The 16,074-nt window shown below is 35.3% G+C and overlaps 1 protein-coding gene and 1 non-coding gene across 10 annotated transcripts in view; both read left to right on the top strand.

Moving 5' to 3' along the window:
• The window catches only part of CNOT1 (CCR4-NOT transcription complex subunit 1), a 95,037-nt gene that overhangs the window by 54,201 nt on the left and 24,762 nt on the right, over positions 1 to 16,074 (top strand). For 3 of the 9 annotated variants that reach the window (XM_074285912.1, XM_074285909.1, XM_074285905.1), the window contains 9 exons: positions 2,141 to 2,291; positions 3,448 to 3,649; positions 4,884 to 5,030; positions 6,561 to 6,685; positions 6,990 to 7,276; positions 7,883 to 7,961; positions 13,123 to 13,359; positions 13,449 to 13,589; positions 14,679 to 14,858. In XM_074285912.1, the coding sequence (XP_074142013.1) occupies positions 2,141 to 2,291; positions 3,448 to 3,649; positions 4,884 to 5,030; positions 6,561 to 6,685; positions 6,990 to 7,276; positions 7,883 to 7,961; positions 13,123 to 13,359; positions 13,449 to 13,589; positions 14,679 to 14,858 (1,549 nt within the window). The remainder of the gene's footprint in view (positions 1 to 2,140; positions 2,292 to 3,447; positions 3,650 to 4,883; positions 5,031 to 6,560; positions 6,686 to 6,989; positions 7,277 to 7,882; positions 7,962 to 13,122; positions 13,360 to 13,448; positions 13,590 to 14,678; positions 14,859 to 16,074) is intronic. The other 6 variants (XM_074285913.1, XM_074285908.1, XM_074285910.1 and 3 more) reach the window with 3 other exon arrangements.
• Positions 2,587 to 2,722, top strand: LOC141559259 (small nucleolar RNA SNORA50). Its single transcript, XR_012487322.1, has one exon. It is a non-coding gene; the product is annotated as a small nucleolar RNA SNORA50 (small nucleolar RNA).

Here is a 16,074-nt window from a genome sequence, read left to right as displayed (position 1 = left end):
TAACATCAGCCAACTGAATCACAGGTATTTGAATTTGTTTAATCATGTAACAGTTGTCATACTTTTTCTTTATTATAGACATAAAGTTTTTTAAGGACCAAAAGAAAGACAAGCTTAAATTTAAAACATTTATAATTACCTGAATGAATCATGTTTTTTAATGTGTTGTCCAGGACCTTTTCAGGAGTAACTATAATGGTTGAAAATGCAAAATTAAACTGAATTTAGAGAAGGGTAGTGAGAGGAAATTCTATTTTAGAAGTTATTGAGATCACACATTGACTACAAGAAGTTATTGAGATCACACATTGACTACAAAATAATCTATAGTCAATGGACTTTAAAGAAAAAAAAATTTAAACTATGATGTGGGACATTTGATATGTCAGAATTAACTAGTATGACAGTGAAAGAACAAAAAGAACAGAAAAGTTACTACTTTGTATAGGAGTCAAGGGACATAGCAACACTTTTATCTTCTTTTGATTTTACAATACTTAAATCTGTGTATCTATTCCATGGATTATATATTAAGGCAGAGAAAGAAATTAAATATACATATATATAAGTTTTGTGTTTGTTTGAGTAAAGGAAAAAGACTCCTTGTAGCTCATGAGCATTAAAAACTTCTTTCTGTAGTCCATTTCAGTGATCATAGCTAGGCACTCAGTAAAAATTGATTTTTGTAGTGGGAAGTTTCTTTTCTCCTTGGACAATCTGTCCTATTGTTAAAAGCTGAAGGATGAGATAGCTTAGAAAGTAGTTGTAGACTTTGATAGATATGTGCCTGATAGACTTTTGTTCCTCTCAAAAATGTCTGTATTCTGCTGTCATCATTATATACATATTTGTTTCTCTTCTAATTTAGTATTGTAAATTGTTTCTAAAACAGTTGTGATATTGGACTTAGGTTTATATTTTATTGGAAGTAACTTGTTGCTTTGGTTGGTTCATAGTTTCCCTCTATTTGGTATTCTATTTACCATATGACTATAGCTAACTTATAATGCCATCACTATTTTGTAAGAAAATGACTGTTTTTAAATGCTTTGAATAATTTCCAACTATTTTTCCCTCTAAACATCTAGAAATTCAACTTTTTCTATTGCCATAATGGAGAACAATTGCTCTCATAAAACTAATAATAATCATTGTTACTATTACTAAAAGTTTGCCAAATTTTGTTCCCACTAATGGTTATGTTTTCCATTAACCAATGTTTTGACCACTTATCCCTTTAGAAAACCTGGGCTTTGTAAATGTTGTTGGTTAGCCTCATTTTATTTTTTTCTTTATGCTTCAGTTTCATTCTTCATAACTTTCTTAGCATTACCTAGTTCTCTCCTTTACACTTTCTTTTGAATCTCCTACCTATTAATTTGTATTCTGTTTTTAGCTCAAAGGGTTGTTAAAAACAGATCTTAGATTTTTAAACTGTCATTTCTCAGTTGGTATTGTAAAGAGAAGCTTCTCATAGACTTGTTCATATTTATCTTTGAAATTTATAGTTAGGTAGAGTTTAGACATTAAAACATGTCAATCAGTTTTGTGATAACCTCTCTTCCTTTCAATGAGGGGGTTACCATTCTGAGATAGGATAAAGTTAAGAATAGTTTCATGTAAATGCTTAAAGAACAAAGTGAATGGAAAAGGGCACAGCTCTTAAGTATTGGTGTCTTTCATCTTTCTTCATTTGTTTTCCTGATGGTGGGGGAAAGTTCTTGCTTAATATAGGGCTGAGAGACCCTTAGATAGGGTCTAGTATAAACTTATCAATGAAGATTTGAACATTGTTGTGGTGTCATACATAGGTGTAGAATGTGCTTGTGTATTGCTGCAAAGACTATACACATTTTGACAAAGTAGTGGAGATGGGACTAGGATTGCTTCAGATTTTTTTGACTCCATCATCTTTAATTTTAAAAGGTTGGTAATTTGATACCTCAAAAAAATATGGCAGATTTAATTTAATTTAATTTAAAAAAAAAAATCCCATTGTACTATGTTATAGGTAAAAGAGACCCACACCAGAAATCCATAAGTTGACATTTTCAGGAAATCATAGTATAGGGATGTGTTAAGAGTATTATATGGTATTTTTCTTAATGTGATATATTTGACTTTATTTTTTCATTTTCAGGAGTGTTTCTCAAGAATTGTCAGAGACTATCTTGACCATGGTTGCCAATTGCAGTAATGTTATGAATAAGGCTCGACAGCCACCACCAGGAGTTATGCCAAAGGGACGTCCCCCTAGTGCAAGCAGCTTAGATGCCATTTCTCCTGTACAGGTATATAAGTTTTGATAACATATTACCATCAATGAAGGTACTCTTTTTGCCATCCATATTGATTAAATAAAGTGAATTTTTACAGCAACACATTAATGGCGGGGGTGGGGGGATGGGATTTAACTTAATTGCATGTGAAATAAATTTAAAAGTAGATCTGTATGGCAACATGGTTAAGCATTATTTTAAATCTTAGGGACTGCAAAGCTTTGAGGTTATTTTTTTAGATAAATGGATAAAGATTTTTTTTTTTTTTTTTAAATAAGAAAACTATTTAGACTCTTGAGCAATGAATAAGCACTGCCTTTGAACCTGATATGTCTTGTTTGTAGCTTCTCAGGCCAAGCAACAGTGCTAGAGCATAAGGACTTGTTATAACTGGGGCTCTTCAGGTTTCAACTGAACTGCTCTTTTAAAAACAAGGTACATTTAAGTTACTCCTTGCCACTGAATACCCTTCTCCTCTGAGAGCAATTTACTTCTTCTCTCAGCTACATTGGGAGTCGGAGATTGAGGAAATTTTTCTTGAATGAATAGCATGAATTATCAAACTCTAAATTCAGAAGAAAGGTATAGAATAGTATGATAATCAAAAACCTGTCCCCGTGGAAAATTTTCTTACAGATATTCTAAAATACTTTTTATAAAATAATATATACTAGTACTATGTTAATCAAGGCCTCCAAATTTTTACTAAATTTGTTGTGCTTTGAATGAGATTCTTGAATGAGCTTTACTTTTATCAGCAAAGGAATCTATAACTCATTAACTCCTGCACAGTTTATCTTCTGGCACATAACTTTAAGGGGCCAAATGAGCTCTCAAAGATATTAGATTGTTTGTTTTTTTTTTTTTAATTGTTTTTTTAAAATTTGATGTTTAATTTATTAGGTAAAATAGTCTTGGTGTGTGATCACTTTGGTACTCTATGTGCTTTATGGTTATGGAGTTTGGCAAATCTTTTCTAAAATAAATGCCTTTTGAAAATACAGACTTTAATAGTATAAAATAGTATAAAAATGTGGTTGCTGATTCTAGTTTTGGAATAATTAAAAACAATTTTTAAAAGTTTGGAATAAGTTTGCTTTAATTTACACTGTCAGTTTGTTAACTGTCTTGGCTGAAGCCTCTGGTGATATTCTTTTGTCTTTTTTAGATTGACCCCCTTGCTGGAATGGCTTCTCTTAGTATAGGAGGTTCAGCTGCCCCACACACCCAAAGTATGCAGGGTTTTCCTCCAAATTTGGGTTCTGCTTTCAGTACCCCTCAGTCACCAGCAAAAGCCTTTCCACCCCTTTCCACTCCAAATCAGACTACAGCTTTCAGTGGCATTGGAGGACTCTCTTCACAGCTTCCAGGTAAGGAAATACTTGTAAAAACTATGTATTATTAGTGAATGGTCATAGTCATGATCACGTGGAGTTACTATGGTATATAAACTAAATAGACTTAATAATTTAAGAATACAAGAAATTCCTTAATGTGGTAAGAAAGAAACTTTTTTAAAAAGTGACAATTCAAATTAACCTCTCGAAAGTCAGGATGGCCATATTTTCATTATAGAGTAATTGATTAATATAATTGGTGTAATTTTTAATTTGTGAAGTTCACATGGCATTTGAATTACTTTCCCTTGAAGGTTGATTGAAACAAAAATTTCATGTCAACTTGAAGAGGTATACCATCAGTGCAGGGTGTTGATCTGTTATTAATCCATCAATAACAGTCCAGTTATACATATTAAGATTTTACAAGCTTATCTATAATTCTTTCTCTTCCCAATGTGTGCTTTGACATTGAAGGGTGTGTGTGTGTGTATATGCGTGTGCATGCAGGCATATACATACATATACACATGCATCTGTGTATATTTATCTTCCTATTTCTTGGATAAATAAAAGGCCTAAAATCTCAAGGGAACTATTGGAAAAGGAATGAAGGGCAATGACAAGTGAGTTGTCAAGCTATATGATAAAGTAGTAATTGTCAGAACTGCTTGGTACTTTGAAAAATAATGGAACAGACTGGATGAGGAAGAATACAAAAGAATTTTAAGAACATACTTTTCTCTTAAGTCTGACGCTATAAATTACTTGAGGAGGAACAACTCTGCCAAAAACTGCTGGAATAACTGGAAGCTTTCTGGCACAAATTGGTTTTAGACTATTGTCTTATACTTTTTACCATAGTTAGCTGTAAATGGATACATAAAACTTTTGACAGGCTTTAAATTTCAGAGCTTTTTCTTAACTATCTTAGCCATCACCATGCTCTTTTTTTCTCCCTCCTCACCACTCACTTCCCTTGGTGTTTGTGTGTACTTATGTTGTTTAAATAGCATTAGAAGGCAGCATGGTGAAAATCATTCTTAAACCAAAATACAGTATGGCTTTGGTTTTGGTTTTGGGGGAGAGGGGTGATGGAGAGGTATGTTGTTCTAAGTAAAAAAGCATGCATCTCTGAACTTCTTACACCTAAATTTGAAGAAAAATTTACTTGTGCTGTAAGAACACAATGTAGTTTTAAATTTGAAAAAGGTGAATATACTTAAACACATTCATCTATTCTTCTAATCATATGCTTTCTTTTCAGTAGGTGGTCTTGGCACAGGTAGCTTGACTGGCATAGGAACTGCGGCTCTGGGACTCCCTGCAGTGAATAATGATCCATTTGTGCAGAGGAAGCTGGGCACCTCCGGACTGAACCAACCTACATTCCAGCAGAGTAAGATGAAACCTCGTAAGTGGTAGTGTTGTCTGTGGCTGTGAATGTGACTGGACCTTAGTCAAGTGGCACTTGGGAGGTTGGGTCAGTTTTATTGGACCTAGATATTTGGTAACAAAATAGTTGTTAATTGATAGTGCTTCAGAGGGGAGGATATAAAGGCCTAAGAAGTGGTTGGGGTATATGTTAGTAATGTAGTTCTCTGTTGCATTCTTCAAATTTTCTAGAAGTAAAAATTTATTGATTAAGGTTATTGAGATTTAAAGCATAACCACTCAAGTAAATTTTAGGAATAGATGAGCAATGGCTAGGACTGGGGGTTTTCTTTATTAAGTTTGAACTTAGACCACTGAGTGGCCTAGTGAAAAGTCAGAAAGATGTGAGTTCAGATCCTGCCACAGATAAGGATTTACTAGCGATGTGACCCTGAGCAAGTCTCAATCTTTCTTATTCTGTTTGTCCATCTGTAAAATGGGGATTATAATGGCAGCTATTGCTAAGGGTTGTGGTGAGGAAAGGAGATAAACCACGTAAAGGACATTACTAATGTTAGCTCTTATATTGACTTGCTTGGCAAAGTTCAGTAGATTTCCTTTCTACTTTGGGTGCAAAAAGTAGTCTTTAAGATTTTAAGTTATAATTGTTTTGTTGCTTGGGAGTTTGATGTACCCAATTTTAATTGTTTTTGAAATATGTTGTTTTATTAATTAAGCATAATGCATTTTTTCCCCCCATTTATCTCTGTGCTACCTTCCTAAAACTAAATCTTCTAGAAGGTGGGCAAGTCATTCCTTGACTAAATAGCCAAAACAAGGTGTGAGTGACCCCTTACCTCTTTAGGCTGAAAAGTAATAATGATTTTGTGTGAGTAGTGCTTTGCATCAGCTGATCACACTGGAGGCTGGTGTGAAAAATATTTGCATGTCCGTATGTTTGGGCATGCTAGCTTATTATCCAGCTTTGTCTTGCTTAGAGAGTAGATCACTTGGATTCATCAGTCCCTGCTTTTAAGGCACCAGAGGACAACTTTAACATAAAGTTGTAGTTTAGGCTTAAGGGTAAGTACCTTATGAGTGTGAACCTAGTAACCCAATAATAGAATGTAAAATGTGCTCATGAAAAAAACTGACTCTTCAGGGCAGCTAGGTAGCTCAGTGGATGGAGCACCAGCCCTGAAGTCAGGAGGACTTGAGTTCAAATATGGTCTCACTTAACATTTCCTGGCGATGTGACCCTGGACCAAGTCACTTAACCCCAATTGACTCAGCAAAAAACAAATTTTTTAAAAAGCTGGTTATGATAGGAAAAGGATTTGGAATAGGTCTTTTCAGGAGGAATATTTGACTATTCTCTTGAATAGCATAAGTTTTATATAAGTTTGTTTATTAATATAAACACATAATTCTTCAGCTTAGTTTCATATTGGTCCTTTCTTTTATCTAAGTTTTAAATCTTTTTTGGTGTTAAAGGATTGGTAAGGGAGTGGCGGGAGAAGAAAAGGTAGGAGAATCACATGCCCAGTAGTTACTTTTCATTTCTCAATAGCGGATGTATCTCAGGTGTGGCCTGAAGCAAACCAGCACTTTAGTAAAGAGATAGATGATGAAGCAAACAGCTATTTTCAGCGCATCTATAATCATCCACCCCATCCAACCATGTCTGTTGATGAGGTAAGTACCCAAAATGATTTGTGCAGCTGATGGGATAGGACCAACAAACCCAGGAATACCCCACATCATTTTACTAGTTGTTCTAACAGCTTACTCTTAATTCTTGTGTTATATATCTTAGGCATTTTGGTTGCTTTTTTATCTTCTCTTGTCTCAAATTTGGCTTAAAATTCTGAGCAACATTCATTACTGCAATACAAATTGTCGTCTTATATTGTTTCTTGGCTTCAGTTTTTCTTGTTGCAAAAAAGTGTGAATTAATTGAGTAAATTGTCAGAGCTCAACATTTTTTTTCTTTTTGCAGGTATTAGAAATGTTACAGAGGTTTAAGGACTCCAATATTAAGAGGGAACGAGAGGTGTTTAATTGTATGCTGAGGAATTTGTTTGAAGAATATCGGTTTTTCCCCCAGTACCCTGATAAAGAGCTGCACATAACAGCCTGCCTATTTGGTGGGATCATAGAAAAAGGACTGGTTACTTACATGGCACTTGGCCTGGCCCTGCGCTATGTTCTTGAAGCCTTACGCAAGCCTTATGAATCCAAAATGTATTTTTTTGGGATTGCTGCACTAGATAGATTTAAAAATAGGTAAGTGTTCTCATTCTTTTGGAATGCTCACCCTCCTCTTAAGGTTGTTTTAGAGAGTACATAGAAGGCTTCCTAGGAAGAAAATTGGTCAGGAAGACCTGAGATTCAAGTTCTGCCTTAGACAAATACTGTTTGTAAATTTATGAACAAGTCACAGATTTTCTTGGATGTCTCCTCACAGTAAGTTATTAAGAAGTGGCTGATTTGCCTCATGAGAACTTTTTACACTGCGACGGAAGCATAGATATAGGTCAAAAAGCCCAGATTCTTCCTGCATGATGCCATCTTGAATATATTCATTTCAGTGCCTATTGCTGTTCAAGATTGGTATAATGTCAAGATTATAAATAATCTCTAGCCAATTGAAGTTAAATATTAAAATTTAATAACATTTTGAGAAGTTGTTACTGTTTATGATGATTATAATGATTTTTATTGATAAGAACTCTTGAGTTGCTTACTTGGTGTTTAGTTGGTTTTTTTTTGGGTTTTTTTTTGAGGGGGCAGGGTAAGATTAGGGCCCAAGACTGTGGTCATTGTATCAATAGAAGTCTTTCTTTCCTGCTCCTTATGTCCTTCAATGAGATGACTCTTCTTCTTTGCTAGATTGAAGGACTATCCCCAGTACTGTCAGCACTTGGCCTCCATTAGTCACTTTATGCGGTTTCCTCATCATCTGCAGGAGGTAAGTGTGCTTTGATGGTCAAACAAAAAAATTATTTTAAAGGGTTTCAGTGCTTTGATTTTAAGAGCACTTTTTGTATTTGGTCACATCATAAACAATTTTTAGCCAATATTCATTGTTAAACTGCTAATGAATATTTTCCTCAGATTTTAACATTCTGAAAGATTGGATAAACATTTCACATTGACATGATCTGTTGATCCTTTAGTTTGTCATTCTCTTTGTAATTTTGTTTCTTTCCAGTTAGTTGTAAATGTCTTATAATCTTTTTTTTCTCCAGGATTATACTATTTCCATATTTTGCAATTTTATTGGGAGGTGGGGGTCATTGGTCCTGCTAATTAAAAGCCTAGACTAGTATCTAATTTATTGAATCTCATAGAATTCAGTCATGTGATCCATTTTGTAAATAGATTATTTCATTTTAATGTAGTATTGCTGTAGAAATAGCAGAAGTTTTTAAATGCCAGCAGTCTTTTTATATTTATGTCAAAGTAAGCTTCAGATCAGGTAAAATTTACTTCCTTTTGTCACTTTTCTCCACTCTTGTTCATGGTTATCTTATCTGTTGCTACAACATTGTTATCACCTGTATGGATATGAATTTTCAGATGTACATCTTAAGTCCTGATCTCTCACAAGCATTACACACAAATTTCTAACTGACAACTGTGTCCCCTTCATTAACTTGTCTAGAGAAGTTAATTCTCTTGGACTTCTCTACCACTAGTTTGGGGCAATGACCACCTCGTCCCTTCTCTTTTCCTCATTGGAATCAATCTAAGAGTAGACAAAGAGCTTGGAAGCATCAGGTCCAACTGTGGTGAAAGTGCTCTCTAGGGAAGCTGCCAGTGACCTTCCAGGTGGAGGGGTTGTCAGCACTGGAGGCCAGTCACTCTTTCCTCTTCTGGACAGCCTTCGTGATCAGGGGTTGCTGACATCACACCTGAATTCACATTTGGGCAGCTTCTTTGCATTTTTCCTAGTTGTGTTCTTGTGTGGGGACTGTCATTCAAAAGAGGTCCCACTTCCTTTTTAAGGCTAAACATTGCCCAGCACCTTAAACCAATTCTCTTATGATTTAGGGTCAAAAGCCTTGACTCTCCAAGACACTTTTGTGGGTATTCTCCATTTCCTCAGAGCCTTTTGAGACAGGTGAGGGTGCCAATGTTCACAGTAAGGAGGGGGTGGGTTCTGATCCTGCTTCAGACTTTTAGTAGGTTTGTCACCCTTGGCAAGTGATTTAACCTCTGCCTCTGTTTCCTCTAGTATAAAGTGAGGACAATAATAGCACCTATCTCGTGATATGATTTTGAGGATTTAATGAGCTAACATTTGTAAGACACTTAAGATTTAGCATAGTGCTTACCATGTGCTTTTATATAAGTGCTTTCCTTTGTGTCAGTTTCTTTCTCCCATTTCTTAAAAACAAATATTTCAGGTCATTTGACCAGGATAGAGTACTAAGAGATCATCACCTTCTTAGTCTTAGGAGCTAGGATTTTCTTAATCTATCCCATATATATATGGGATCATATATACTTTTGATCACCATATTACACTCTTGCCTCTTTGAAATCTACTAAAATCAATCTTTTTGGGAATTATTTTTAACCATCCATCTCAATCTTGTACTGTGAAATCTCTCCGTTGTTTCCCCCTAAATAGTATGAGATCATTTCATCAAATGCTTTGGCTAAATGAAGTACATTATCTATACCATTCTCCTGACCTGCTGGTGTTGTGATGTCAGGGAAAAAAAACCTTAAGGTACTGAGGTCTTGATTTGCTCTCAAGAAGCCCATGCATGCTCTGTCTGGGTAATTTCCCCTAACTTTCCCATATCTTTACTAAGTGTTTTTTTTAATTATCTTTTACACAAATCTCCAAGGACTTTAAGCCACTAGTAGATTCTGTCATCATTTGTCCTATGTGTGTCTTCATTCCCATCTCCATCCCAAATATTATTGATTTAATGTTGCAATACAGTATCAAGGATGTAGTTTTAGCTTGGTCAGATGACTTGATTTCACCTTTACTAAGATCATTGCTAAGTGATCTTTAAACACTATTTGTTTTGGTTACCAACTTTTTGCTACTCTTTTTTATTTTGGATTTTTTGGTGTAATGTTCATTCTTCTGGGCAAAGAAAACAGAAGCAATGTAAAGATTGACCCACTCTATTTTGTCTCAAGCAATGTTTTTCCAACTTTTCCAAAAATTAAAAAAAAAAAAAAAAGTATGTTGTTTTGGCTTAAACTCTAGCTTTATCCATCCTGACAGTTTTACAGGGCCATGCCAAGGTTTATTCATTCTCTCTTATTTACCTTAACTGCCATCTTGTGGTATCTTCCTTTTTCTCCTCCCTTTAAAAAGGATGATCAAAATGTAGAAAAACCATTCTGAGGCTCACTTGTTTAATTTTCCTTTATGATTCTTGACAACATTAAAAGTTCTGAGGGAACATCTGTATTTTCTCCCCTATTAGAATTTAAGCATTTCAGCCTTTTTTGTATTAGTTTATGAGTGTTTATTTGTATTTTCCTTTTTATGTTTCTTTTGAATACAGTGTTTGTATTTCAGTTTCAGTTGAGCTTTGCTCTTTTTATCAGAAATTCATTGATGTCATCATCCTTTTCATTAAAGTTCTAATTTAATCATATCCACTCTCCCCCTACCCCCAAAATCATACTTGGTTTTGATGAGTAAGTTATTTTTGGTAGTAATCTTCTCTTTTTTGCTTTTAGAATATTATTTCCCAAAGCTCTTCATCATGTGTGTTTTTGCTATATCCTGACTGGTTCCTTGGCACTTGAATTTTTCTTTTTAGTTGTTCACAACATTTTTCTTTTGACTTGGAAGTGCTAGATTTTGGCTATGATGTTTCAAGTGGATTTTCTGTTTTCCCTTTGCCTTTTGATTCTAAAAGAGCTGCTTTGATAGATTCATTGAAAAGTGGAATTTGAATTAGATCAGGTCATGCAAGTATTGATTGATTTGTTTTTTAGGAGAGATTTCTAGCAGCATCTGAATAATTAAAGTCACTACTATATTATTCCTTTGTTCCATGTGTGAGCTATTTTCCAAACTCACATATTTTCTTTTTTCTTTCTTTTTTGTTTGGGAGGGGGGAGGGGGACTTATTTAAAAAATTTTATTAAAGCTTTTTATTTCTCAAAACATATGCATAGATAATTCTTTGACATTAATCCTTGCAAAACCTTATGTTCCAATTTCCAATATTTATTAAATATGGTAGAAGTATATGTCAAATCCTGTGTGTGTGTGTGTGTGTGTGTGTGTGTGTGTGTGTGTGTGTGTGTGTGTGTGTGTGTGTGTGTTTTGCTGCACAAGAAAAATTAAATCAAACCGGAGGGGAAAAATTAGAAAGAAAATAAAATACAAGCAAACAACAACAACAAAAAAGTGAAAATGCTATGTTGAAACTCACCTATTTTCTTTTACTTCCTGTGTTCTTTAAATGTCCCACGTTCTGAAAACCAGAAACATTATTTATCTTGTTTGCTCCAAAATGAGCTGGGTGGTTCAGGGGATAGTGCCCTGGCTCTGGCGTCAGGAGGTCTTGACTGCAAATCCTCTCAGACACTTACTAGTTTTGTGACTCTGGGCAAGTCATTTAGCCCTGTTTGTCTCAGTTCTCTTATCTGTAAAATTGAACTGGAGAAGGAAATGGAAAACCAACCACTCCAACATCTCTGCCAAGAAAACTCTACGGACAATGATTTTGATGTGCAGCTATGCCTGGCTGGCTTGCCTGTCTCACAAGTACTCTGTGTGGTTAGGGTCCAGTGTGAGCATGTTAAAGTGGGATTAAAATGGTATCCGTCTCTGGTCTCTTTTTTTTATGTCTGCCTTCCCCCTCAACATTGACCTTTCCCTCATAACAAAGAAAGCAGTTCAATGAACTGTGAACAAGAGGGCTGTCTAATAATATGGACATATTCTCTGCCAGGGATCCTCCACTTCTGGAGATTTGTGTGTGGTTTGTACACTTTTCAGTGTTTGTTCTCTAGTACCAGGATTGCTCAGTGTGATCTCCTTTTGGCTGGATGTCAGGTTTTTAAAAAAGAAATCTTAATGACTAAACATTTTGATTAGGTTGCCACTTTGCTAAAAGTTTTAGTGTTGGTCTCTGTTTAGTAAGAAAAAAGAATAATCAGATTCAAAAGTGTATTCTATGTCATTACACTTAATTCCTGTAGTTTGGGGAAAGCTTATCATTCCCCTTTTTCCTAACAATGTATGTTAGCCTCAGTAGAGGGAAGGAAATTATGATGTGAAGGAAGGGTTATGTTCTGAATGGATTCAGATGGTTCCAGAAGTGAAGGGAGTAGAATAAAAACACCCTGAACCAGGTCAACTCAGAAGATACCTATTTAATGTTGATTGTGCCCAGGTGCCAGGAGAGGCAACCTGCAAACAATTAAGTACGAACCAGATGTATACAGGCTAAATTGTAGGCCATCTCAGGAGGGCTGACAGAGAGTGGAGAGATTGGGGTTTTAGTTTAGACTGGACAGAAACCAGGGAAGTCAGTAGGTGGAGATAGCCAGTGTCAGAAGGTGAGAGGAACAGCCAGAGTAATACCATGCTGAGGGAAGAGGGAAGTACAGAAAGGTGGGGAGGACCAGGTTATCCAGAGCAACTTGTATTTGATCTTGTCTTAGGGAGCCCCACTTGGTTTTATCGATTGCGGTGAGGAAGGGTGACACTTATCAGACTAGAGCTTTAGGGAAAACCCTTAGGTGACTGACTAGAGGATGGATTGGAGTGGGCAGACCCAACAAAAAGATGAAGAGGGTCTTCATCAGCTTATGGTTCCTGTGCCAGGGAATACAAGGGGGCTAATTTGAGAGGTGTGGACAAATATTCCTCTTTTTCCTTTCACTCTCATATTCCCCAAAGCAGGGGTTCTCAAACTACAGCCCATGGGCCACATGCGGCCCACTGAGTTATGGCAGATGGGCTGAGGGGCAGAGACAGAGTGAGTTTTTGTTTTTACTATAGTCTGGCCTCCCAACAGTCTGAGGGACAGTGAACTGGCCCCCTATTTAAAAAGTTTGAGGAACACTGCCCCAAAGTAATGAATTCTTATTCCTTTTTTTAAAAAAGTTATTTATTTGTTTGTTTATTTTTGAAGTACATCGAATATGGACAGCAATCTAGAGACCCTCCTGTGAAAATGCAGGGTTCCATTACTACCCCTGGAAGTATTGCACTTGCTCAGGCCCAGGCCCAGGCCCAGGCCCAGGTTCCAGCAAAAGCTCCTCTTGCTGGCCAAGTCAGCACTATTGTAACCACCTCAACCACTACTACTGTGGCTAAAACCATCACAATCACCAGGCCCACAGGAGTCAGCTTTAAAAAAGATGTGCCAGTAAGTGAAATTTTTTCTTTGTTAATCTGTGAAATAGTTACTTAGAGAACGTGAATTTTCTTGGAACTTTTGTGTACTTTGCCTTCTAGCCATCTATTAATACTACAAATATTGATACTCTGCTGGTGGCTACGGACCAAACTGAGAGAATTGTGGAGCCTCCAGAAAATGTCCAGGAAAAAATTGCTTTTATCTTCAACAACCTTTCTCAGTCAAACATGACACAAAAAGTGAGTGTACTTTGGTTCTCTGGTCCATAGTAAGCATAAATTTTCCTCTAATAACTTCATCTCCTGAAGGGGGGTTGTGTGAATGCTTTCAGTTCCTGGTTCTGACATCCTATATTATAAATTTGTTTTTTCAGACAAAATGCTTAATAGTCTTAAGAGATGCATATTTAAATTTTAAGTCATAGAATCCTAACTCTTAAACTGATAAAAAATCTCAAAGGCCCTTGAGTCTTAAGATAAGACACAGGCTCATCCGGAATGTAAGGTCACAAAAGTAGGAAATAGAAGCAAGATTTGAATTGTACTCCAATTCTTTTTTTCCCTTCACAGTCATTTTAAGTGTTGGCCTGCTAGAGGTTTAAAATTTATTGTACAAAGTCTGTCAAGGCCTACATACAAAGAAGTAGATTTTAATTAAAGCATATTTGGAATCTCAAACTTTATATTTCAGGCAGAAAGAGTTCACCCCCAGCAGGTATCACTTTCTTCCCTGAGATTACTTTCATCCACAATTTACATACAGGGTGACCTACAAATCTTAGTATAGTGTTAAGCTACTAAAGCCTGTTGTTTTTAAAACATACCTAATTATTTATCTCTGTTTAGAAAGTTTTTTCAACCATCCGTAAACACTTAATACCTGCTGTAATTCAGGCAATGTATTAGATCCTTGGGGTACAAATGCAAATAAAATCAGACAGTCTCTGCTCTCAAGGAGCTCAAATGTGTTGGGGAAAGACCGAAAAGTTGAAATGGGAGAATGCTTATCTTGCAGGTGTTTTTAGAGAAGTCCCAAAGTGGTATAACTGAGTGGGAAAAGCAGACACAGAATAAGATTACCCTCCTCCTTTCCTCTCTTCCTCCCCCCTCCCCCCCAGCTTCTGATGCAGGTAGTATTACAGTTGGAATCTCTGTATCAAATGGATTTTTTGTAAACACAATGATAATAGTAATTAACATGTGGCATCTTTCAGGAAATTGCTTCATAGTTATTTCAATGTGACAGTTGAGCTTTTGTTCATTTGGGTTGCTTAATCTAGTTTAATTTCATTTATGCTTTAAACTTTTTTATATCAATACTCTGTCTAGGTTGAAGAGTTGAAGGAAACGGTGAAAGAAGAGTTTATGCCTTGGGTTTCACAATATCTTGTCATGAAGAGAGTCAGTATTGAGCCAAACTTTCACAGCCTTTATTCAAATTTTCTTGATACTCTTAAGAATCCCGAATTTAATAAGATGGTTCTGAATGAGACCTACAGAAATATTAAAGTAAGTAATAGAACTCTTCTACATTTTCTTCTATTGACTAATAAATGCCTGTGTTTATAACTATTTTAAATCAGAAAATGTATTTTTTATAATAGTTTGTGCTTTAAGTGAATAAATTGCTTCTTATTTCTAGCTAAAATAGCTTAAAGATAATAATTGTTCAGTTCCTTAGAAATCTTCTTTCTTTGTGTCTTTCTGCTAGTGGACAAATATCAGGATGATGAGAAATGTTGCCTGTCATCTAATATAAATAAGTCTTCAGAGGTCTTGCAGGATGTAGAAATTATATCTTCTCATGTGTATTTATTTAGTATAATATAACATTCAAGGGTATCTAATAATTTTTTACGTATACTTTTTACATCAAAAAATTTCTTTCTTGGGTTTGAATTAGAGGAGCATTTTAAAAATTGATCTCATTTTGGTTATTTGGTATTTAAGATCCATTTTTGATAAATCTGTGTAGTAATAGAAATTACCAATCTTTTTCTTTTCTTCTCCCTAAAAATAAGAAGCCTGGTCTTTTTTTTTTTTTTTTTTTTTTTTTTTTAAGTTAGTATATTTAGTTTTAAGACTTTAATATCTCAAAATCATATAATGTGATTATGGTATGGTAATATGAACATAGTATTGATAATGGTTAGATTGAGGGAACCCTTTTGAATTACTTATGTGCCTTAGAACCTTTCTTGATACAATTCTTTTTGCTTATAATTAACTTCATTCCTATAAGCCCAAGTTTTGTTTGTTGTGCTTTTAGTAATTGATTTTAAAAGTAGTTCTACGCTAAAATTTAGCAAGTCTTCAAGGATTGAGCAGGTACCTTTCCTATAAGTGCATTTACGTTTTTTTCTACATTTAGATTTTATTAAAAGACAACTAGTAGGATACTTCACTAATATATCTTGTGTCTGAATCTGTGTAGTCATAAATACCTAGTCCCCTTCTCCTCTCCTCCTCCTCCCAAGAAGTTGTGTCAGTGTAACTACAGCACAGGTGTATATCCACCTAGGAGAACCTAAGCTCTTTACCTTGTGTAAAATTTGTCCTTTGTAAGATTCTTGTTAGAAAACAGCATGTAAATGTAAGGAAGGAGTCTGCTTATTAGGATTACTCATGAAACATTTCTATTTCATTTTTGTTTTTTCTCGAGGATACTAGGGAATACTTTATGAAAGACACCAAATAAACTCAGTCTTAAAGCACTATTTTTTAA

This window comes from Sminthopsis crassicaudata, chromosome 2 (genome assembly GCF_048593235.1).
Source record: "Sminthopsis crassicaudata isolate SCR6 chromosome 2, ASM4859323v1, whole genome shotgun sequence".
NCBI lineage: Eukaryota > Metazoa > Chordata > Mammalia > Dasyuromorphia > Dasyuridae > Sminthopsis > Sminthopsis crassicaudata.
The sequence above is the reverse complement of the archived record's forward strand: the minus strand, read 5'-3'. Positions and strand labels throughout refer to the sequence as shown.